Here is a 24784-nt window from a genome sequence, read left to right as displayed (position 1 = left end):
AGCACACAGCCATACTATGTCGACCTTTTAAAAATAATCTAAACTGGAGCCTATCAACATGTATTTGAAGCAGTGAATTCCATACAGTGATTCTGGGAGTTGTACAAAGAAACATTTCTGGCTTGAATCTTACCTGCCTATTTCAGTCAGTGAACTTGCATTCTAGGAGGAGAGAGAGAAAAATGTCATCTGCCTACTACTTTCATTTTATAGAGGTCCATTATATGCCACTTAAAGTCCTCTGAGGGAAAGTTGCAGAAATCCAGTATATTAGCCTGGAGAAGAGAAACTGGTGGAAGGGAGGTGTGCTGAAGATCTTCAACATGGAAGATGGCAAAGACCTGATCTCTGCTGTCTGGGGGTGGGGTGGGGAATAGACGGGCTTGTTACAGAAGGACAGGTTGGAGAAAATTCATGACAGTAGTTTGACAATGGAATCAATGACATGGGGGGGGGCTCTCTCACTCTGAAGGTCTTCCAGAAAAGGCAGGGCAGCCTTCTATTGGGAATGCTCTGCTTTTAGCAGAGGGTCTGAAAGCCCCCTCTCCCTCTGGGACTCATCTTTCTTTCTGTGAGGCTCTGGATGCAGCTCTAAACTGACTTTGGAAGGGGTCTGACACGGTCCTTCTCTCTCTCTCGCACATTTGGGAATGAGTGAAAGTGCCAAAAGGCCAAGCAAAGTGAATTTGCATCCTCGTGATTTCAAGATCAAAGAGTAGCTTGAACCCCGCCCCGCCCCCCCCACTTGTTTTCAAGGAAGTTGCAAAAGACAGTGCAATGCTGTCCGAGGTTTCAAACTGAACTGCAAATGGGTGCAATTTTTCCATTTAAGTTCAGAAACTGCCAGGCTTTCGTACCCACTCCTTAGAAAAGCAAAAAAACCTCTCCGGGAGGTTCATCATTCCCCACCACTACTTCAGCATTGATATCACAATAGAATATATGTATTTATGTCATATTTTTCAGATAGAAGTTTAGGGATCATTGGAGTCCAGCCACCTGTTTTTCGGGGGAAGGGAGGAAAGACACACAGTATATTGCAATATAAGGTCTCTAAGTCTGTGCGCTTTACTAGGAAAAGATGTTTTTCGAAAAGCGCCTTACACAAGCAAAGCGTTTCCCAAATCCCTCTAATGCATGCCGTTGCTCCCGCTCACCGGGTATTTTTCATGTCCGTTAAGTTTAGAAGTCCAGTTCTAAAGAGGCTCCTCCCTTTCCCAAGTTCGCCGTCTCTTCGCTTTCACTTTGCACACATTCGCACGGGATAAAGCAGGTGCAGGCAGGCGGCCTTGGGAGAGTCCCGCACCGCTCACCTTGCCCAAGGGGGGGGGGAACCACGTGCCAACAATTCGCCCGTAGTCGAGCGCACAGAGGGGGCATCTGAGGTAGTGAAGGGGCGCCGGCAAAGGGCACTGCCAAGTCTTCAGTGCCCGCCTTTCTCCGGCAACCGCCTGCTAGAGAAGGGCGCGGCAGCCCAGTTCAGCTCCGAGTTCCCAGCCAGACTCCGCCCGCGCCTCAGAGCTGCGGTGCTCGCTAGGAGAGTTGCGCCGAGGGGACGCGGGCGGCTGGGGCTTCTCCGGTCTTCTTTTGCCCCGGACCCTACAGAGGAACACGCCGCCTGGGCTCGGCCGTGAGGCTTGCGGGCCGTTTAGGCTTCGGAAGGCCGCTGGGGAGGGCGGAATAAAAGTTTCCTCCTTCCGACGAGACGCGCGCCTAGTCCGAGCGCGGGGGGAGCTGAGCGAGCGCCAAAGGCGGACTTGGAGCCGCTTCGCACTTCCGTCCCCTGCAGCCCTCCCGGCTGGGCAGGCGAGCCTCCCCGCAGGTCTCCCCCGCCCCGAGAGGCAGGCCGAGTCCGGCCCCTTCCCCATTGCCATCTCCGCCCTCCGGCCAGCCCGGCCTCTCCGGCGAGCGCCGCTTGTCGGCCTCCGTGTCTGGGGCCTGGGCGCGCCCTGCCCGGGGCCATGATCAGCCGGAGAGGTAAGGGGGCGCGGGGGAGGCAGCCGGGCGCTTCCGGGCCGTTTGGAGCGAGCCGCGGGCTTTCTCCGCTCCAGCCCGGCGGCGCCCTTCTCATCGCCCGTCGCAGGCACGCCTGTGGGGCTTGTTCCCCCTCGCCTGGTCGGGCTGGGCTGGGCCGGGCCGGGTGCCGCGACCAGGGGACCTTCCGCCGGACAGTTTAAACCCGAGCTGCTTATAGTGCGGCCGTGCGGGTAACTTCGCCTGTCGCTCTAAGGCTCTCCTTTGGCCCCCGCCGCGGGACTCCTGCGCCCTGCAATTCAGCCGGCACAGCGTTACCGGCTTGCAGATACGGTCGGTGTCGCTCTGGGGCTCGGGAGTGACCCTGACGCTCGCCACCATTCCCCCTTTCTCACCCCGCTCGGAGCTGCACTGCCTTTCCTCGCGGCTTTGCCTGTGCAGGGACATCCGGACTTGAGTCCAGGGGCACCTTAGAGACCCACAAGATTTTCAGAGTGCAAACTTTCCAGGGGTCAGACACCGAAGAAAAAGTTAACTCTAACTCTCCAAGACTCTGACTCTGAAAATCTTGTGGCTCTCAGAGGTGCCCCTGGATTCAAATCCTGCTGTTCTACTGCAGACCAACAGGACTACCTACCTGAAACTATCTTCATGCAGGGGACATCCTTGCTCAGGCAGGAAAAGCATCTTCCAGTCCTCTTCTGACCCTTCCTCGTCCCCATGTGCATTGCTGCCCCAGGCCAGCTCAGCCCAAACAGGCAGCCTCTGGACTCTGGAATGCAGCAGGCCTTGGACCCTGTTCTGGGGAGCCCGGAGCTGCTTCAGAAGCTCAGCAGTGCCAGTGACACTTCATCTGGCGATTAGAATGCTGCACAGCTGCAGGCCTGTACTGAGGCCACTCGGGCCACACAGCATGACCGTTCCACAGCCGCAATGCCCTGCATTATGCCCCAAGGCCAGTGCAGTGGTTGCTAGCAGGAGGCAAGCAGCCGTGGAGAGAATTCTTTCTGAGGTGGTACAGGATATGAGTCCATAGCACCTTAAAGACCAACAAGATTTTCAAGGAATAAGTTTTCGAGCGTCACCTCTCCTTTCTTCTCCTTTTGGGGCTTTGGCTCTTGAAAGCTCAGTCCCTGAAAACCTTGTTGGTCTTTAAGGTGCCACCGAACTCAAGCCCTGTTGTTCTACTGCAGACTAGCACAACTACCTACCTGAAACTTTCCAAGTTAAGACAGTTTTGAAAAGCGCTTCTTTTTCCTTCTGTCCTGGTGATGCTTTTGGTAAGACTAGATTAGGACTGGAGGGCCCATGACCAAAGCAGACACAGGATGCTTGTTCTGGGACTGGGCCTCTGCTGGGAGAAAGGCAGCTCCCTGCTTCATTTATTGCCTCCTTCCTCAGGGGGCCTTTACAATACGCCTTTGTTTTAGGGCTGCCTCCCTCACAAAGGGAAGCCCTGGTGTGGGGAGACAGCTGCTTCTTGCTGGGTCAGGCCCTCTTGTTGGCAAAAGAATCCAGGCTACTGTGGGGCACGGCTTGCACTAACTCCCAGTTCTGACCCATAGCCCATGGTACTGATTCCAGTCCTTCCTAAGAAGAGGAGAGGCTTGGGGCTTTTTGGCTAGGGCCAGCGTGGCACACAAATAAGAGGGAAGACATCACAACGATGTATAATGTTATTAGGAAGCATATGGGAAGAGTGAATAGCACTGAAAAGCACTTCACTTCTTGATGGTGCTGTGGAAGAAATAAAGTGACTATTGTTTTCTTGCTCCCACGTTGCTAAAACTCAAGGGTCATCCCATGAAATTTATTGGCAGGGTCAGGGCAGACCAAACAACCATGCACAATTAACTTGTGGAAATCATGATGTGACAATGGCTACCAGTTTTGCACTTGGTTGTGTGTTCCATGTAAAAGTCCCAACCCAACTTTTCAGAAATGAAAAGCAGCTCCTTAAGGCTGCAGTTAGGAGAAGAGTGGCTGTGGAGAAGGCCCATAACCCTTTTTTGCCAGCTCTTTTTACATTCGAGATTGTTCCTTTAAGCTGTTTTTGCACCATGGTGAAAAGAGAAGTTTCTGTATTCCGTGCATAGAGAGGAGGAGTGGTTTTCTTGAGAGAAAAAACAGCACGTTGAGGATATGACTTTAAAATGTGATTAGAAAAATTCACAGTGGCGGGGTCTATCAGTAGTTACTAGCCCAAGTAGCTAAACAGAACCTCCATGTTCATGAGTATATCCATGAGTGGCAGATGACTGGAAGCAAACATGGATGCTGATGAGCAAAAGGATGGGGACTGCTGGGTGGTTTGGCAGCATCTGGTTGTACACGAATGTACTATTTTCAGGCTCTGACCTTGTCTTGGCAGATACCCAGCGGGCTGTGGAGATTCTGGCCCGGTACCAGGGAATCTTGCAGTCTCCAGAGGAGCAGCCTCTGCATGCATCCATTGGGAAAGTGGTGCACGTCTTCCAGAGCGAGCTCTTCCAGGCACTGCTGGGTAAGGGAAGCCCCCAGCTGCAGAGAGAGCCAAAACACCTGGAACCATCTGGGGTCGTGATTAGGGTCAAGACATCTGTCTGCATCAAAGCTCTTACTTGGAAGATTCGTTGCGCTGCTTCAGAACTTCTCATCCCTGTAGAACACAAAGGCAGGATCCACCAGAGAAGCCATGCAAGGATTACACAGTCTGCACGCAATTTCCCACCGTGTTTATTATGTACTAGCAATAGGCTGATTGAGTTTGAGAGGGAAGATAGCTCTGCTCAGTTGGATTCCTCATTCATTGGTGACTCTGCTCCCCAAGCGGAGACGGTATCCTCACAAGTAGAAAAGAACTGTGGCCATTCTCTTACATAACGGTGCACTTGGGGACATCATTGGGGTGGTGGCTAAAACTGCCCCTCGACAACGATCCCCATTTAGAGAGAGCAGCTTTGCTCTTACCTGCCTTTTTGTCTGCATAACCTCACCCTGGTTCCTGCTTGTTGGGCACACTGAACTGGAATGGGACGGAATGTTTGTAACTGGCTTATATGCAGAGCTGCGTTCAAGATGCATTGCAGAATTTCTTAATGCCAAATAATAGTTCTTGGCCCTCCAAAAGCTTACAGCCTGAATTTCCAAAGTGAGGAAGACAAAATAGGAAGAGGGAAGGGTAGCAAAAGAGAGGTGGGAGCAAACACAGTTCCATGCTCTTGGGTTTCGTTTACAGTTGGGGACAAACCAATGGCTTGACTGAAAAGTTGGATATGGGGGAGCTGAGAACATCCCAGGAGAAAAAGGACTGGTATTTTTCCCATTTGCATTTCTCTGCTCCCTTTTTCACAACAACATGGCCGAATGCAGGAGTAGCACTTAGCACAGCAGGCTTATGTGGAGCTAAAGGGTCTGCAAATTGAGACTAATCTCCAGACGAGGAGTACATTTGGGAAAAGGGGCTGAATATTCTTTGAGATGGTGTCAGAAGGGGTCTCCCATGCTGCAATGGCCAGGCCCAAATCTGCTTAGCTTCATATGGAACCTCTTGAGTTGACTTTGCGAGGTATGCAGCACTGCCTGGCTCAGTCAAAGACGGGAGCGCAAGGGAGCAGGATATGTCTGGCTGGAGCGAAACAGCCGCAGCTGCCGCTTCTGCTCAGGAATGTGAGACCCTGGCCTTGTACACAAGAGGAAATGCCTGGGCCTCCACCTCCCTCCTCTTCCCAGTTTTTCCTGGCTAAGTTGGTTGGGCGCCAAATGGTTCCCGTTGCCCTGCATAAGTAACAGGGGTGGTGGGTCTGCAGGCCCTTCCCCCATCCTGAAAGTGGAGGGTCTGTGTTCCCTCCGCTGGCCAGACCTGTTACTGTTCTAGGTGAGCTCTGCACTCCCACATAGCAGGCCTGGCTTGCTGATTCAGATTGCAGGGCTTGTTGGGTGGGGGAGCGCTGCACACAGGCTGTGCCATTCTGGGGTTGGGCCTGGCTGAATTTTGGAAGGCGAAAGGAAAGCGGTTGCTCACCCCAGGAATCAGATTTTGCACCAGATTTTAATGGAAGAAACTGAGGAAAGGGGCAAGAGAGTCATTTGTATCAATTTAACCATAGACTGTGTCCTTTGGCACTGAGAAGTGCAAAAGCAGGGATTTCTCTTGGACCCCTTGCAATTGACAGATGTGGAGCGGCAGAGAGGGGGAAGAATCCTGGTGAGGGGCTGCTGTGACTGCTGGCTTGGCTGTTTCTCACTGTTCTTTGGAGCTTTATGTGCAAATCCCACCAAACTTGCTCTGTCTCATAACTAGCGGCCAGGACATTTGAGGAAAATTCCGGAGCCTCTGTCCTTTGCTGTGTGTGTGCGTGTGTGCATGCGTGAGCGCTCCTGCCATGGCTAAAGGCAGGCAAGGGTCTATCCAGACTGGCAGAGTGGCTTTGCTCCTTTATCACGGGTGTTTCTTGGCCTGTCTTTCAGATATCCAGGAATGTTACGAGCTGAGCTTGTTTTCTGCCAGTAAACAGAATGGAACTCTGGGTCTGGAACCTTGTAAATCTGTGGACCAGCACAATGCAGGCACCAAGTGCTCTCTGGAAAACCAAGGCCATCACAAACCTGCCCTGCAGGTAAGAGGGTTCCTGGGATTAGCCTCTGGTTCCCACTCCCCACCCCAAGCCCTGCTGGAAATGGAGCTTTAGCAATCCAGAGAAGAAGCACACTGCACCACCGTCCTGTTGTCTTCCCCACCCTGCAGCTGCCTACTGTGTGTAAGGTTTGTATTAGTCCCTGCTCTCTTAGAGAGTACGAGGCTGAGCCAACCTGTTGACCCTCAGAGCCCTGTTCTCTTCTCTTATTATTCTTTTGGCTGGCTGACTTGCTCTTAAGTGGAGAACCTTATGCCAGCCTCTCTCTAAATTTGTTTTACGTCTGGGAATAGGGTTGCCAACTGGCCAGAAGAAAAAGTCTGTCTTTAGAGGCTTCTTTACCAGGTGATGTTATTTACCCTCATGCCATGAAAAGCTTCAACTGCTCATTTCCTCACATTAGCCCTCTATTAAAGGGACAAGGACATTTGAGGCGTTGTTTTCTGGACTCAGGATGGACCTGATATGACAAACTGTTGAGAATCCTTGGAGCTAGTGACTCACCTGATGGCCTTTTCCCAGGATATACCAATGAGCCTTTTCCTGTTTATTTGCTAAGATATATCTTCTGCTTTATAGTTATGCTTTCTTTGCATTTTAAATAAAGAAGTTAAAAGTATAAGCCATCCTAAAGTTTCCCAAAATACCTGCAGCAGAGCAGCCTCAGATCTTAAACGCTCCTTGGAAGACTGGGGTCTTCACTAATTTCCTTAGCCTAGCTCTTTCTGGAGGCATGATAACATCTTGTGGTAGTGATGTTATCTGTCTTCCACAGCTTTATTGCTGACACTCGCCTTACCATACCTTGAAGAGACTGTAATACCATCAGTTTCTATGTCTTACACTGTTTGTGCAGAGATGACAGAGTTGAAGATGGTGTGCTAGAGCAGATTGTTGTAATCTCTCTCCACTAGTTTTGCAGGTTTTGTGCAGCTTAAAAAAACCCCAACTGTTTGACCTGGGACAATAGCAGGAGGAAAGAAACAAGTGACTTGCAGGACGACACCTTTGTCACACCACTTTTCTTTTGAAAACTGTTGCCAATTTCCAGGCAGAGTGGTTTGCAGTTTGAAAACTGGTCACTAGAGGGCACCAAAGGAAACCCTCTATTTAAAAACAAACATTTAAAACTTTATGGATGTCCAGGCCATGCTAACTGACTTGTCTCTTTTTCTAAAGAAGTGAAAAAGAAGTCTGTAGGTCAGTTTGGCATTTATTATGGCATAATGTTGGTCCAGCCCATCAACTAGGGGGAGTGGGTGTGCAGCCTGGGAAGCCCCCGTTTCTGGACCCTGGGTTCATAGCAGAGCTCCCATTTCCAAGTCTCCCTCCCTTGCCTGAATGCAGAAGGGGGGGGGGTAACCAACTCCCACCAGAATGCTCTGCCCTTGAGGCTGGTGATATATTTACTCTAGGGGACTTCCACTGGTTGAAAACACTGTGGGGTGGGTACTGACTCTAACATGCTGCGGAAATCACGTTACCTCTGTGTCGAAAGAGCCTCATTGGCTACTAGCTTGTTTCTGGGTGTGATTCAAGGTGCTGGTTTAGTTTTTAACCTTTAAAGCTCCACAGAGTATCTGGAGGTCATTCTTCCCCCATATGAACCTGCCTCTCTTTTCTGGGAAGTACTTTCTTCAGATGTTCCAGCCTTTAGAAGAGAGACAGATGGTGACTAGCATCAGGGCCTTTTTGGTGGTGGTGTCATGGTTATGGACTTCTCTTCCCAATGAGATTTGCTTGGCACCTTCTCTGTGCTTAGGCGAAGACTTGTTTGTTTCAGGTTGTTGCGTTATGATGGTTATGGCTTGGTTGCTCTGTGGATGCATTTTCTCAAGCTGTTTTTAAACACTGACATGGCCATAGTTTCTAATTCTTCTTCTGATAGTTTGTTTTACTGAGTTATTTTATTTTTGCGTAATGATTGCTTTTAAATAGATTTGTGAGCCACTTTGAACCTTGGAGGAAACAGGGCGTAAATAATATGAGAACAAGCTTAACTTCCCTGTTATGCTAGATCACCGTGTTTTGTTTGGAGAAGAGCAGCTCTGATCATCTGCTTGAAGTGGTGCCCACCATCTGCCTGGCACTACCTTTATCCTTCTCTAATAGTTGCATAAATGGCTTTTGCACTGCCTGGCCTAGTTTTTGAAAAAGAAACTCAGCCTGTGGTGGCCAGGGTTGTGTGCATTCTGTGATTCTACACAAGTCAACAAAAGCCATATAGTTTGGTTTCAGGAGTAGAATTTGGTATCATGAACATCTCAACATGTTTTAAAAGCAAGTTTCTAGCCCTCATGGGTGGAAAGATATGCTTTCCTGTGACTGTCAGAAGCAGAATAAGTTAAACAAACTAAGGAAATATATGCAAATATGTATAATTTATGCAAGTTGCAGAATCCAGCTTTTCTTGGAGCTTTTTTGTTTCTTTTAAAGCATAGACTCCTCCTCCTGTATTGTGCTGCATTGCAGTGGCATAGTGCAGTTGTTGAACTATGGAAGTTCCCTGGTCTGTATCCTGCCTTTGCCATGAACGCATTAGTGGCCATATGGAAGGCACTGTTTCTCAGCCTCTGCCGGTTTGCCATATGGAGATAATATTGGCCTACCTTACAGAGCTGTTGTAAGGAATGCAAGGTAATTTTGTAAATTTGTTTGGACACTTGAAAGTGCTGTACAAACACTAAATACTGTATTATTTTTGCTCCCAGTCGGGGCTTGGATTTCCACTTCCTTTTTCCCATAGGACACGCTTATGTATTGAATGGAGCTTTTGTATATGCAACAGAGAGGGGGTGGGTGGCGGAAGATAATCCACTCAACTAGCTCCGAGCTCAAGGGTGTGATGCTGTGTACGCAGCGCGGGCATGGCTTCTTGCCTGCTCAGCCATGTGGCCGTTCCTGTTGCTCGTGTCCTTGAAGAGCCCCGCTCCCCCAAATGTATGACAGCTGCTGGTGCTGTGTGGAGGCAGCTATAGCCCACAGCCTAGTCATGATACATGTTTCTTGCTTGCAGCGGAAGCCGCTTCCCTCACCATGGTTTCTGGGCTTCTTCCTGTGGTGTGATCGTCCTGTCTCATTTCAGGGAGAGCTACGGGGACAAGCAGCTTGGAGCCAGGACTCGGGGCAAGCGCCGCGGCTGGTGAGAGTGACCGAGAGTAGGACTGAGCCGCCAGCCCGAGTGTACAGCTTGGTGGTGGGCGTCTGCAGCACATTGCCCAAGGTGAGGCTCGTGATGGAGCTGGGGTGGGAGCAGGGCCTGAGGTTTCAGGATGGGGGAGAAGGCAGCACATCGTTTGGGGAGACACAGAGGGTGTTCGTGTTGGCTTCTCCAAATCCTTTGCCGAAGCAGTGGCACTGCCATCTTGCAGGGCATCTATCCTCATAGGAGCTGTCATGTCAGTTAAAAGAAGGGGGCTGTTTGTGATCATGCCATTGCTCGGCAGTGCAAGTAAGCACCATCTCCTGGAGTCGTGTTTTGCTTGCAACCCTAACAGAAGTGAACGGAGGTTGTGCAAACATTCAGAGCCTTGTGTAGGGAGACATTCTAAGCTAGTTCCTGCGGCTACCCCAGTTTTTCCAGTCATGAATGTTCCCTGGAACAGGAGCCAAACAGGAGAAATCCACACTCCCCCCAGTCTCTGGAACCTGCACCATCTCTCACTCTAGAGTTCCTTTTGATTCAGATCTATGATGATTTCCTGCCTGTATAGTGTGTATGAGGCTGGAGGCCCAGTTAGCTTTCATGCAAGAAAAGCATGTGCTGGATCAAACCAAGGGAGGTCTCAGTTTCTGTTCAACTTGGCCAGCCAGACGTCACTGGAAAGCTCACAGGCAGAGCAAGATGGAGACACAAAATCCTCTTTTGCTTCCCTCCAACATCTGGCAGTCTCAGGAACGTTGGATTAACTATGCAGAGACTGTGAGGGTGAGTTGTGTTGGTTTTCAAGCAAAACACACAAAAGAACCTGCAGTGGAACACCGCCCCCCCACCAAAGATTCACTTTCTTTCCATGTATCAGTGCATCAGATTGTCCCATGCATGAAAAGTTCTTAATCACAGGCAAGAATTTAAGGTGATCTCTGGTAAGCTACAGCACAGAGAAATTGCTGACAGCCTCAGCGGTCATTTATGAATTATCTGGCATGGCTTACAGCCATGGAAAGACCTATCCTTCCATGATTTTTTGTTATTTTTTTAAAAAAGCCATATAAGCTAGAGGCCATCCCCCCCCTCTTGTGGCAGTGGATTCCACATGCCAACTGTGCATGTTGTATGCAGTTTTCAAGAGCAGTACCATGTTTTGTGTCTATCAAGGAGGTAGAGTCCTTCTACTCAGTGGATGGATCTTTGTTCCAAACAGTGGGCTTAGGGAAGGGAGTTAAAACTGATGGGGCATAAAACATCTGTTGGATTGTCCTAACTGGACTGGAAATTCATGTATTGTTTGTCTGCCCACCTAGCTTGATTTCAGAGAAGGGATACAGGCAAAGGTAGAGGAGACAGGACAGGACAGGCGATATGAGGTTATGTACTTGGAGGTGGTGGGGAATTAGTTCTTAGACAATGAGTGGATCCCCAAAGCTTTGCTGATTCACGTGGGCTCATTTCCCCTCCTGACATGTTCCTGCTGCTGCCTAGCAACCCAGCTGCTGTCTGCAATGAGCCAGGAGACAGACTGTGGCTGGGCCCAATCTGTGAGCCCAGGACGGAGTACAGGGGGAGAAGAGGGCATTTTTGTGATTTGGGTTCCGGGAATCCTGTATATGTGTCCAGCTCCAGCACCCATGTTATACCAGTGGCTGGCTGGTTGAGACAGTCTAGTGTCCAGGGGAGGGACCATTTTTGTGGGGCTAGAGAAGGACTTCTGTATGTGCCTTTGTGCCTGGAGGATCTCTCACCTGTTGGCACAATCAAGCAAACAATGCTCATGAATGTATTGTCTACCCCCTCCTTTTCCCCTTGCGTAATCTCTTCTTCCACTCCCGTCCATGGAGTTTACAGCTCTTCCCATTCACTTGGGGCTGAAATCTTCAAGATGCAGTTTGGGGTGAAGGTGGGGAGGGACATGGTGTCTTTGCACAGAACCAAAGAGATGGTTCCAGGAGGCTGCCACTGCCACCTGCCGTGCACCAGGGAATGCCAAAGTCAGGGAGGTGGTGGTAATAGCGATCACTGCTTGCGTGTGCTTCTCTCCAACAGCAACGAACTGAGCTGTGTGCCCAGCCTGGAAGTGCAGAGGCAGACACAACATGGACCTGCCCCATATTTCCAGGCCTGCTGGCTGCAGTGGCCTGTGGATGATTGCTACCGGGGCCTGGTAACTGGGTGATTGGCAAACTGTAGTTTGCTCTGTATCCATTTACTGTGAAGTAGCTAGCAGTGGGGAACAGGAGTCAAAGGTATGTGAGTCCTGAGCAGGAAGCAATATCTATGAGAATCTAATTAGCTGTGAGTGGTCATTATTCTTACCCGTGACTGCATTTACTGCTAAACCAAGTGTTCTATATAAGAGGCTTCAGTGAAAAGGGGGCTGCAGCTATGGACGTAATTATTTTGGCATTTTCCCTGTGTAGTGCAGGAGCTCATTGCAAAAATATTTCTCTTCTACCTACCAGCTGCACATTGCTAGTGGAAGTTTTTTACACACGGGAGTTTGCAAACACAGCCTCTTTCCCACAGAACAGGTGGAGTAGGTATGTCTAGTTAAGATCAACCCGCACTCAGTTTGAGAAGAGCGGCTGCTTGGAATTCCCAGTGGAAGAGAGAAGTCCAAGCAGGACAAGACCAGCTACGGAGAACAGCTCTTCTTGACTGCATGTGGTCAGCCAAGAACTGGACTGGCTGTCTACAAACAGCACACGGGCCTCTACACAGCATTCAGGTTATTGAACCTTGTCAAACTGGTTCAAGATTGTCACCCAGAACTTGGATAAGCTGGTGTCGTGCACTAGTGAAGTTTCCAGTTCAAACCTTGCAACGGACTCTCAAGACGGTCTTGGGAAAGCCTCCCTGTTTCATCCCCTCACCTGCAATATTGGGATGATAAAACCTTTCTTACAGGGCTGTTGTAAGGATTACAAGAGGTTAAGGTATGTGAAGCATTTTGAATATTTAAAAGGGCTGAGCAAATGTTCAGGGTGGTTAGTGGTGGTCATCTTGCTTTCATCCCATGTCTTAGTGGGGATGAAGTTGGCTGCTCATAAGGAAAGTATCCACAATGCCATGTGCAGAGTCTAAAAATAATGCTCTTATTGAAAGCCTCTGTCTAGCTCACAGGGCAAAGATTCTTTAGAAAAGTGTGTTCGATGACTCATCCGCGTTTGATGGGCCTTTCACTATTAAGATGCTGTTCTGTGCAGATTTACTTGTGAATAGGCCCCCACTGACTTCAGTGGGCCTCCATCTGAGCTGTGTGAGACAGTGCTGAATGCACACATACACAGTCACATGAAACTGCCTTGTATTGAGTCAGACATTTGGTCCATCAAGATCGCTATTGTCTAATTGGATTGGAAGCAGCTCTCCAGGGTTTCAGGCAGAGGTCTTTCACTTCACCCGATCCTTCTATTGAAAGATGCCAAGGATTGAACCCTGGGACCTTCTGCATGCAAAGCAGATGCTCTAACATGATCCAGAGCCCTTTCCCTAAGTGTCTCCCAGGAAATTTGTAAACTTCCACGTGATTGCACCTTCAGTTTGCAATATGCTGCTAGGTGTACAATGTTTTCTGGCCTCACCTGGTGATAATGCTGGCTCTTGAGAGCCAGTCTGGTGTAGTAGTTAAGAGCGTGGGACTCTAATCTGGAGAACTGGGTTTGATTCTCCACTCTTCCACGTGAAGCCAGCTGGGTGACCTTGGGTCAGTCACAGCTCTTCCAGAGCTCTCTCAACCCCACCCACCTCGGAAGGTGATTGTCGTGAGGATAATAATAACACACTTTGTAAACTGCTCTGAGTGGCTGTTAAGTTGTCCTAAAGAGTGATATATAAATCGAATGTTGTTGTTGTTAATACTGGTAGAATGTAATTGTTGATTGTGCTGCCTGTCTGTTGCGCTTCTATGTTGTTCCATGCAGTCAAATCACAGCAACTGGTTTGAGATGGTGGCCATACATTGCTGTCTAGCTTGCTTGTATTCAACCATGATAATGTGACGAATGCTCCTGGGATGGCATACAATACAACTAGATGGGATACGAAGGGCAAGATGGGCATGGATAGCACAAAATGGGGGTAGGAAGGAGTGGACTGCGTTTATCTGCAGCTGTCTTTGCTTAATAATGAAACATGGCCTGGGGGGTCTGGAAGGGGGGGGTCTCCTGAATATTTTTGGTCTCCAAGCCCTTTAATTCTTCCATTGCTATCTCTTTCTCTCACTTCTCTGTCCCCTCCTGCTCTTCATGAGGAGCAGAGAGCTTGCAGCTGCAGAGTTATAATTAAACTTGTGTAGATGAGAGCCTTGGCCGAATGCCTCCCCCATGCATCTCCCTGGCACCCCCTATCTTCACTTCCTTCGCTGGGAGAGGACCTCTCCCCCAATTACTTGATAAAATCCCTCAAAAAGAGAAATAAAACCTGAGCAGTTGTGAACTAGGCTTAAATGGAGTATTTTTGTGTGGATAAGCAACTGAAAATCAAATGGGAAGGAAGCTAGTGAGGCATGATCAGTTTTCAGGATGGAGAAGTGGGCTAGGAACCTGCAGTCCCAGCTCGTTTCTTCCCTTCATGGCATGTAAAGGTGAAAGGAGGGGGGCAGTCCACCAAGTTTATCTGCTTGTGTGGTGCTTAGCATGGAGGGGAGGCACCTTCATTTTGTGAGCAGACCCCCTGTTCCAGGAGCTTTCTGTGGCAGTTTTGAGGACCCTCATGAGACAGCCAGAGAACTTGTCTGAGCCTGGACAGGCTTCTGGTACCTGCTGAAAGCACTGGCACTGTGGCTGCCTTTCCCTGCACACCTCCATGCTTATGTATTGGCTGATTCACCTGGGCTGAAATATGAATGCAGTTCTCCCTAGAGCTCCAGATACATGCATCTTTGCTTTTTACACATGTGCCCGACATATTTGTGACTGTGTATTGGTCTTTGCGTTACAAGGTGGATTTTGTGTGTTCTGCTGCAGGGCAGCCTCTGGTTGTGAGCACGCACATCAGCGTGGCTTGTTCCATGCTAGAGGGAAGCTTTGAAAATGCAGAAGGTGTGTGGAAGGAGCCAGCCTTCCATCCCTTGGTCACAGTGGCAAAGAGTTTTCCTTTTGTAATCAAGAGAAAACCTGAGATGGTTTCTCAGGCCCGTGGTGCCTTTAATAACCATCAGGGAGGCTGGCTGCTGCGATTCCAGTGCACCAGTTGATTGGCTGAGAAGTGAGTAGGCAGGGAGGAGGGGGGGAGCAGCCATTCAGAAATCTGCGGCATTGCTTCCTTTGCTTAAAGGGGACTGCGCAGGGGGTGGGTGATGGAACAGCCTGGTTCTCTCATGCCCTTCTCTTTCCCTCTCCTTCAATTCACTCTTGACTTGGCTGCCCCCACAGAACCCTGCCATTGCCACTTGGTCTTACTATTCCAAAGTCCAGGAAGCAGAATGATGTGGGGTGGCGGTGGGGATTCAGGATCTGTGGGGCTGCTCTGAGATTTCCAAAGCTGAGAGGTCAAGACCCAGTAGGCAGTGGAAGGGGTAGGTGAAGGCAAAGGCCAGCCGGAAGGCTCACACCTAGAGCATGCCCAGAGATGATGGCTTGTTATACATATGCCCATGTTGTAACTAAGATGGGCTTAAAACAATGCATCTGTTGGTCACTGGCTGGCAAAAATGCTGGTTTCGGTATGTGCTAGCTGCAGTACATGAAGGAGGTGGAAATAGGAGACAGTTTTGCTTTCCCTGTTAGCTATAAAGAGAGTTGAGAGGCTTACAGATTTGCAGACTGGCTCCTTAACCCCTAAATATGTATCTCCTGAAAAGGAAGACATACCTTTCTTTCTCTGTATACCTTGCATTCTTTCTTTGTTGTGAGAGTTGTCACATGCACAATGGATAGGTACAGGAAGGTCCTAAGGTCCCCTCTTTGGGGGATCTGATATGGTGTTAAGAATTCTTTCTGTTGCTGTACAGTGCAAATGTCTCCCTTTGTGGCTCCTTTTTTCCCATGGTTGCAGTGTTCAGTAGTGTTGTAATGTCCATGATAGAGATGGTCTGAAGAGACTGAATATTCTGAGCATCCAACATGCTGGGGAGGAGCAGACCGGTCCATTAAAAGTGATAATTGCAGGGAATGGTCTAGCCTGTGAAGTAGCCACCTTGCTGAAGCGATGCAGGTCTGGATTTGGTTTGCGCTTGGAGGGGAGGTCTCTTGGTTTCACAGATGTCTCCATCTCACTTTCTATGCCCCTCCTTTGGCACAGGGGACCTCCTAAAATACAGTGTTGCTTGAATTTTTCCATTTTGTTACCATGTGGCTTGGCATATGGAATACAGGAAGAATCAACAGAAAGGTCTTTAGGCCCTGCCCGGTATTTTGAGAAGGGAGGTGTCCTTTTACATAGCACTTGCTGCCGCTCATAATGCCCCCCTCTTGGATAAAGAACTCAAATGATTCAATCAAGGCATAAACAGGTTTTTCTGGCAAAACAGCATAACTTAGCAGGAGTTAAGGGACAGTTCACACATTACGCACAGATGGGGGAAAGCAGAAGCATGAGTGAATTGCACTTCCTCTGTAAAGTGCAAACTGGGCGCCTAGAGGTCTTCCTTATGAGAGATGCATGAAACCCAAGTTGTACTTTTGTATCTTGACCCAAATATGACTTGCAAGTCCCACTTTTGACATTACAGTGGAATTGCATACAGCAGAAGGGAGACTTGCTACCCTGGTGGTTCTTCCCGCTTCTGTGAAATGTACAAACCAGTTCTTGGGCTCTTAATACCATGTTGAAGAATCCTCATAGGAACCCAGTGTTTTGCAGTCAGAAACATGTCTGTAGCCTGTTCCTGTGGCTAGTCTGGGTTCTAAAACAAATACATGCAGCTGACATTCTTTTCTAGACTGGAAAAACAAAGTAAGTGGCTGCCCTGGGCCCTAAACGTCTGAATCTGGAATTTAGGGTTTTCTGACCCTATGCCGAACTGCTGTCTTAAAAGGGACGCTGTTGTGGTTACAGATACCTGAAACATTTTCCCAGCCCTGCGTCTTCTTACTTTGATACTCTGATTTTAATTGTTGAATTTGATGATGATGATGATGATGTGATGGCATGAAAGAGGCAGAAGTGTGTGCGTTTGTGCGCACGCGCGTGTGTGTACATGTGCGTACACATGTGATTGAAGGGCAAATGGCAGCATGTGAACAGGACTAGCGGGAGGGCGTGTGTGCAAGAGAGTCTGTGCTAAGGATAGACATTCCTGTCCCTTTCTGCCAGGTGGAAGAACTTGACCTTTGGGGCTCACCCAATGAGGCCATTGACACTGGACTCTCACGCCAGACTGGATCTGATGAGAGGTCCATCTAGTCCAGCATCCTCTTTCACACAGTGGCCAACCAGCCTCTTGATAGTCCTACAAGGTGAGCCCCCCCCCACACACGCGAAGCTGCCTTCTACAGAGTCAGGCTATTGATGTGTTGTTATGGTCTCTTCCGACTGCCAGTAACTCTCCAGGGTCTCTGATCGAGGTCTTTCCCATCTTCTTCTTCATCCTTTTAACTGGAGATGCCAAGGATTGAACCTGGGACCTTCTGAATGCAAAGCAGGTGCTCCTCCACTGGGTCACTGCCCACTCCTGTCTATAATAGATAAGTAGGCAATTGAGAATGGAGGGTCTCTACAAATAGCTTAGGGAAGTGTGTGCTCTGGGACAAAGTTAGAACTGTGGGAGTTTTAGGATATTGATTGGAAGGGGCATCCCCTGCTGATCCCAGCACTGGTTCTCCTTTCAGATGTTGTTCAACTTGTTGACTAATTCCAGGAAGAACAACTTTGCTGGATTAGATCAAAATGACTCTGTCGCATTAATCATCCTGTTTCAAACAGTAGTGAGGTAGATGCCTCTGGGAGGCCCATAAGCATGAAGGCACCAGCTGTCCACTGCTGCTTGCTCCCTACCAACTGGTAATCAGAAGTATGCTACTGAACATGGAGGTTCTATTTGGCTGTTGTGACTAATGAATGTTGATAGACCTACCTATCCTCTGCATATTTGTCTCCTGCCCTTTCAAAGCCATCTAAGTCATGACCTTTACAACTGAAAGCTCTGAAATAGAGATTTAAGCACTACCACCATCAGACAGGTAGGAACCCTGGTACATCCCTTCCTTCATTCTAATGTCAGGATCCTATTCTGTAAATTTTTTTAGAATTTCTAGATAGCCCAGGCAAGCCTGATCTCATCAGATCTGGAAAGCTAAACAGGGTCGGCCTTGGTTAATAATTGGAGGGAGACCTCCAAAGAAGACTAGGGTTGTGGAGCCAGGCAATGGCAAAGCACCTCTGTTAGTTTCTTGCCATGAAACCCCCACCAGGGGTTGCCATAAGTCAGCCATGACTTGACGGTACTCTAGTGCATAGCTTTACCCACCCTGTAACCTCAAATGCAATTTGAAAAATCCAGCTGGTACAGAATGCCACAGCTCGATTATTATCAGGAGGTAGGTGGAACATGCATATTACTCCCATTCTGCAGTCACTCCATTGTTACCTATCAGTTACTGAGCTTAATTCAAAATTTTGGCCATCACATATAAAGCCCTTCATTGCCTTAGACCCTCATATGTGCAGGACCACCTGTCTCCCTCCTTGTGCTCTGCTGTGGTAGCTTTGTTCACCTGAACAGGGTCTTCTGCAGATACCACCTTACAAATGGGCAAAATCAACAGCTGCCCATACACATACATTCTCTGGTTAGGCTGAGAGAGGTTACCTGGCCCAAGGTTAACCAGAAACTTTCTCAGCCGAGTGGAGATTTGAACTCAGCTCTCCCAGATTCTAGTGGAGCACTAACCAGTACACCCCACTGATGTTCTGTCTAGCTTGCCATATCACACTTTTTAGAAATTAACCCACTGTCTGACACTCCTGTGCCTTAAAAGTACCTGCAGCTGTATTTGCTATGCATTGGAATAGTGAAGGTACAGGGGCAGACAGGCTTTTTTTCTCTTGGGGGTTTGTGTCTCCTGTGCCATAGTTTTTGCCATGTGATAATGAGTTGCTTCAGAGCCTGTTGTATTCTTTATCTGTTCCCTGGTAGCAAATGGGGCAGATCCCAATTGTTTTTACATCCTTGATGCCCTCTAGGGCACTGTAGGGACATTCATGGTAGCAGGATTCAGTTATTACCCCAGATAATGTGGGTGCGACTGGTTGTTCTCAGGGTTTTCTGTGTGTGTCTAGCATGCATCTTCTCTGATGTGTTTGAGTGAATAGGGGTGCGCTCTGTATATGTGTGCGTGATGGGTACCCGGCTGCCTCTGTGCCTTTAAGGGCCTTCTTAACATTCTCTGTGCTGCTGCCCTGTGCTCTGATTGGCTGAGGCATGGAAAAACGGAGAGGCTGGAGAGAGATGCTCTTGTCTTCTCCCTTTCCCAACCAGGGACCAAAAGCAGCAGCATCCTCTCCCTCTGGCCCTCTAGGTGCAAGAAGCTTCCTTTGCCTCCCCCGCATTCGCCTCCACGCCAGGGAAGGGATTTGCCTCGCCAGCAAATCCATGCAGCAGCCCACAGGAGGGGGGTGGCTGCTTCTTCGGTGAGCCCCCTCCTCTTCCCCCCCCCCTCCACCGTGGCTACAGCTTGGCAGGGACCGAGGGGCAGGGCGATGCAGCGCGATGCGGTAACGTTTTGCCTTTGGAGATAATAGGGCTCTCGTTCACATTCGCCCGAACAGGGGACGGGGTTGTCCCCCCCCCCATTGTTTCTGGGCTGTGCGTAGGCTCCGAGCACCAAGATGCACAAGCATCACCACTGCTGCCGATGCCCGGAATGCTATGAGGTGACACGCATGGCGGCCCTGCGGCGGATGGAACCCCCCACCTATGGAGAATGGCAACATGAACAGTATGGCTATGGGGGATATGGCTCGCAGACGCTGCCTTCCCAGGGGGGCGCCACCCCCACTGCCAGGAACAAGGGCAAGCTTATCCCCACGTCTCGTGACAACGTCCCTGCTGCCCCCCCAAAACAGAGCCAAGGCAAGAGTGGCACCCCCAAGATGAATGGGAACAGCCAGGGCTGGTGGCCTGAGTGTACCTGCTCGAACCGTGACTGGTATGAACAGGTGGGTGCTGCTGTTGAGGATGTGTGGGGCCACCATGCCTTGAGGGGAGGGAGGTGTATGTGAAGAAGCAACATGTTTGGTAGAACAGTGCACCAGGCAGGATTGGTGCCATGCTAGACAGAAGTGGCAGATCCCTTGGGGCCCTGGCTAGCTAGGATTTCTGGGCCAGTGAGAAATGCTTTTCCTCCAGTATCTCTGGAACAGTTTGATGGGAAATCTGGGCTGACTTCTCTTTTTCCTTGGCAGTCAGTTGTTGGAAATGGCGCTAGGGGCCAGATGTTGCCTCTGTACCTTCTTAGCAAGGTGCCAGGCACGGCACCCCTGTGGCAGCTGTTGAAAAGGCAAGGTGCCCCTGCCCCCTTGTTATCCCTGTTCCTTGGGCTATTATATAACCCCACTGAGTTTTCTGCCCCCTCTTCTGGTACCTTCTTCCACCCTTTTGATGGGCCTGTCAGCTCTCCCTTGCCAGGCTCTGTTAAAACAGAGAGGACACTCTGCTGCTAGACCCCGTTCAGCCAGCTGAGAAAATGGATGGAGCCTGCATTCAAGGCAATAAAATGGAGGCTGGGTCCATCCACCTTGCCTGAGCCTGCCACGCTCCCGGCTGCCACCTCCCACTTGAGGCTGGCGGTGTGCTTCTCCTTGGTAGCCTAGGAGCACCACAACAGGCAAGCAGATGGGCCAGGCAGATGCACCCCTGACCCTCTCAGGCAGTGCCAGCCAGGTCTTGGTTGCTTTCCACCCAAGATCGGAGCCCAGTGCTCCTCCTTGGCAGCCTTGTTCCTGAGTCTCTCTGCTGGTGTCTTTCCATTTAGGAGCCTCGCTTTTCATCTCCATCCCCTCCCATGGCTCTTGCCTGCAGCCCTAGTCAGCTCTAGCTGCCAGGAGGGCCACACGATGGGGTCTGCTTGATTCCACTCCCCCATCGTTGCTGTCAGATGGATGTCAGGATGTCCAAATATCCTTCTCAAGATGGCAGTAACAAGATTGGGGGGAGGAAGGGGGAGAAGATAACAGCTCCTCTCAGTTTTGCTGTCCAACAGAGCAGTGCTGGTCTGATGAGGCAGCCATAGAAGAAGGAAGAAAAGAGACGACAGCAATGGCTAGTGTGTGAGGGAGAGAGCCATCATTGTCTCTTTGTAGGGCTGCAGTTGCATCTGAACAGGGCGAAGAGAGCTTTTGCTATTTTTAAAGGAAAGAGGTTGAGCTGTGTCCCAGAAGCAAGAGTAGGGCCAGCGGTGCCTGTTCAGTGTATGGGTTTGTGTGCATGTGTGAAGCAAGGCTCTGCATGCAGAATCTGACATGTGAGCATGTATGTGCGTGTGTGAACATGTGCGGGATCAGGGCAGACAGAATTGCTCACAGGAGTGTAGGCAGAGCAGACCCAGCGAGAGTGCAGGCAAGGAGGTTTTACAGTCTGCGTTGCTTTGGATGGGGAAAGACGGAGCCGGGGCCAGGGAGCCTTCCTCCCGTGCTTGTGTGAAGCTGGCAGGCGGTGGGGAGCGGTGCCTGGGGGCGGCTGCTGACATTACCTGTAATTGTTTGTCAGGCATCGGAAGGGGAGGGGGCTTATCCCTCTTAAGCAAAGGGGGTAGGTGGAGCTTTGCCCCTTGCTGCCTGCCCCCTTTCTCCACAGGCATGCAGAAGTGCGTGCTCGTCAGTGGAGGGACATTTCCAGGCTGTGATCTGATTGCCCTTGCATGCTGGGAGCTTTGACACAGAGCTGGAGCCCCCACAGATTCCCTTGTGTACAGCACAGAGCATGTGCCAGGGCCCTTGCCCCACTTCTTATGCTGCCCCCTCAGTTTCTCTCCTCACTTGCTCCTGGTTATCCTTGTCTCCTGCCCCACTGCCTTCTTGGGCATCCTCTCCCGTGGCATGCTGTGCTGTGGGGCTAAGGCAATGGAACCAATAGCTGAGAAGCAGAAAGTTCTGAAAAACCAAGGGAGCCACAGTCAGGCCTAACTGCCCTGGGCCCCATATTTGTTCTGGATCTTGGCACGACTGCTTCAGCAGGGGATCAGCCAGGTAGGGACAAGCTCCTTCCTGTTCTAGAGCAGCACTCTTCAGTTGGGAGGAACTTATTCTTGGTAGAATTCTGCAACAAGGTTTACAAGCCAGGTTATCTGCAAGCAGACTAAATTATGGATGCCAGTTGAAACGGAACACTTGTCCCAAGTCCTGGTCCTTTGAGAAGCAGCCGTCATGGTAGCTTCAGGCCCTGTTGGGTTTGGGATGCTGTTGCTAGGGAACACTCAAGATTCCATTCCCCAGCCATCACCAAGCCAACCTGGAGGGGTGTGGAGGCGGTTGGCAGGGAGAGTTGACTGATTCAGAAGGAAGGGGCAAAGGCATGGGTGTGTACAGGTGCATGAAGCTGGACCCACATGTGGCAGCTGGGATGGCGCACCCCAATAGAGAGGTGCTAATATTGTCCAGTTTATTCGGGAGGATGGAGTGACAACCAGAAACATTCAGGAGCTGTGAGGCTTGAATGCCAGTCAGTCCCCCTACAGTTCAGCCCATGATGACTTTGGGGGCTCTAGCTGCAAATGTCTGCTTGGAAAACCACCCTGTAGTGGGCTCAGACCAGCAGGGATACGTGTTATTCCCTCTGCTTCTCAACTCCTCTAGCAGTGCTGGACTGTCTCCTGAGTCCCACTTTGTACCACAAGATCAGGCCCTAGAATCTACGCTACAGTAAAGCTACAGTGAGTTGTAATAGTAATACTAGGCCCTTTCAGCCTAACCTACCTAACAGGGTTGTTGTGAGGATAAAATGGAGAAGCTGAGAATCATGTATGTCACCCTGAACTTCTTGGAAGGTGGGTAGAATAAAAACACACTAAAAAAAAAGAACCCCTTACTTTAGAACCTTTCCAAGGAGATGTGGATGGGACAGGGCACGTGTTGGGGGCACAGGCCACTTTATTGAAATTCTTGCATGTTGTTCTCAGCCTCTGCCCTGTTTGTTTGGCCCTTCAGGGCAACTGGTTGTCTGCAGTGTGCAATATTATGGACTGGATGGACCACTGGTTTGATCCAGCAGGATCTTCTTATGTTCTTATATTCATTGTCAATTATCTTGCATTAAAACCAGGCTGTGGACATTTGAAAATGGAATTGGCCAGCTGGTAGCCAGTTGGTAAGTTTTTAAAATGCCAGTCTGGGTGGCAGGCTTAGGTAGTAAGTGTCATTGGGTTCTTGGAATGGGGGGAGAGGAACCAGGCCGTAACACTGAATTCGGGAGGTTGCTATGTGCGTGTGTATATGCCATCAAGTCACAACCAACTTATGGCAACCCCAGCAGGGAACTTTCAAGGCAAGTGAGAATTGGAGGTGGATTGCTGTTGCCTTCCCCTGCAGAGTCTTCCTTGGTGGTTGTCCATCCCAGTTCTGTCCCTGCTTAGCTTCTGAGATCAGAAGATCAGGCTACACCATGCTGCCTGCCCTCTTGGGGAGGAGGATAGGGCTCAAGAAAGCTCCTTGTGTGCATTGTGTCAGTGGTGTGTGAATCTGTGGTGTTTGCTGCCGAAGGGAGGAGTGCCTTGTTGCTGGTTTACCTGGCGCTCCGGTTTCAAAGGCAGGGTGTGCGAGAGAGCAAAAGGGAGCCCTGGGACTTGAGGGGGAGAAGGAGGAGGAGGCCTGGTGGGGTGTCTCAGGACTTTTGACAGTGACTGGCCTCTGAGGTTCCTTGAGGCAAAAGGAGTGGGTGGCAACGGAAGAAATGTGACATCAGAGACTGGGGCGGGAGGGGAAAGAGATGAGCAGAAAGGGGGATTTCTGGGATGAGGCCAAGAGCAATGTGGAGGGGAGTGGGTGGGCAGCCAGCGGCTGGCTGCTGACCTGGAGCTGGGGTGGGCAGGCGATGCTGGGTTCCCTGCTCGTGGAAGGTTACCGTGGGGATGAGAGGGAACTGTGTGCGAGAGGATGGGGACAGAGAAGCTGGAGGTGGGGAGGTTGGCAGGGTGAGGTTGCTATGGCTACTTGCTGTTCTATTCAGGGGAGAAATTGAGTTGCATCCTGGCTCTGGAAGGTGGAGGCGGAGGAGGTAGATCTCAGCACAGGGAGGGGAGAGGGGGTGGCGGAGTGGGGAAAGTGGCAGAGCCTGGAGGTGGTGGCACTGGGGGGTTGTGGGGGGGCAGCTGTGATTCCTGGCTGGCATGTGTGAAAGCCCGGCCCTCATTTGGAGGAATGTCTGCCTCCTTGGGTGTGGGGTGGCAATCCTGCAGCAGCCAGGAGGACAGGCCAAAGGCCAGCATGAGTGACTGACTAGCTCTCTTCAAGGTGCTCCAGCCTGCCATGTGCCAGTCAGGGGTGTCTCCCACAGCAAGGTTGCTCAGGACTGATGCTGAGAGAATGGAACCCCCTGGCAGCTTCCTGCCAGCAGATGTTTCAGTGGAGCCAACAACGGCCTGAAGCCACCCCTCTTATCAGGTCCCTCAGTATTGGTCTCCTGGAAGGTGTCAGCAACCTGTAACGGGATGGTTGCCCGTGTCTAAAACCAAGCTTCAACTTGCCAGGAGAAAGATGGATCTCTCTCCGGGGAAGCCGAAAGCAGTTAGTCTTTAGACCTGTCAAACAGATAAGTTCTTTGAACCAGCTGTTTATCAGTACATTTATTTATATAGGGTTCAATATTGCTTTGCAACTCCTTATCAAACACACAGACACCAATCTAGAGTTTATTTCACTTTATTGAAAATATACCCTAGTTTTTTAATGAAGCAAGTAATCAAAATATAAATGGCTATTCATATGAATCCAATAACAACAGAACATAGAAAGGCAATAAGAAATAAGTTCACTAACATTTCTCAATAAATCCTAAGTTTAACATTGCTCAAAGTTTCTATGAAATACATAGGTAGAAATAGGTTCTCACCTAGATTCTCCCAAGAGATCTCTTCCATCAGTACCCTGCTTATTCTTTCTA

At 49.9% G+C, this 24784-nt stretch overlaps 1 protein-coding gene across 5 annotated transcripts in view; it reads left to right on the top strand.

The window, feature by feature from the left end:
* The first annotated feature begins 999 nt into the window (after positions 1–999).
* DLG3 (discs large MAGUK scaffold protein 3) overlaps positions 1000–24784 on the top strand; it is a 70726-nt gene continuing 46941 nt past the window's right edge. Inside the window, exons 1-4 of one of the 5 annotated variants that reach the window (XM_054995978.1) lie at positions 1000–1977; positions 4346–4477; positions 6424–6572; positions 9676–9813. In XM_054995978.1, the coding sequence (XP_054851953.1) occupies positions 1962–1977; positions 4346–4477; positions 6424–6572; positions 9676–9813 (435 nt within the window). In that variant the 5' untranslated portion in view covers positions 1000–1961. Of the gene's footprint in view, positions 1978–4067; positions 4478–6423; positions 6573–9675; positions 9814–12639; positions 12684–17106; positions 17148–24784 lie in introns of those variants that run through there. The other 4 variants (XM_054995979.1, XM_054995977.1, XM_054995980.1 and 1 more) reach the window with 4 other exon arrangements.

The sequence above is a fragment of the Eublepharis macularius genome, chromosome 13 (genome assembly GCF_028583425.1).
Source record: "Eublepharis macularius isolate TG4126 chromosome 13, MPM_Emac_v1.0, whole genome shotgun sequence".
In the NCBI taxonomy this organism is placed as follows: Eukaryota; Metazoa; Chordata; class Lepidosauria; order Squamata; family Eublepharidae; genus Eublepharis; species Eublepharis macularius.
The sequence above is the reverse complement of the archived record's forward strand: the minus strand, read 5'-3'. Positions and strand labels throughout refer to the sequence as shown.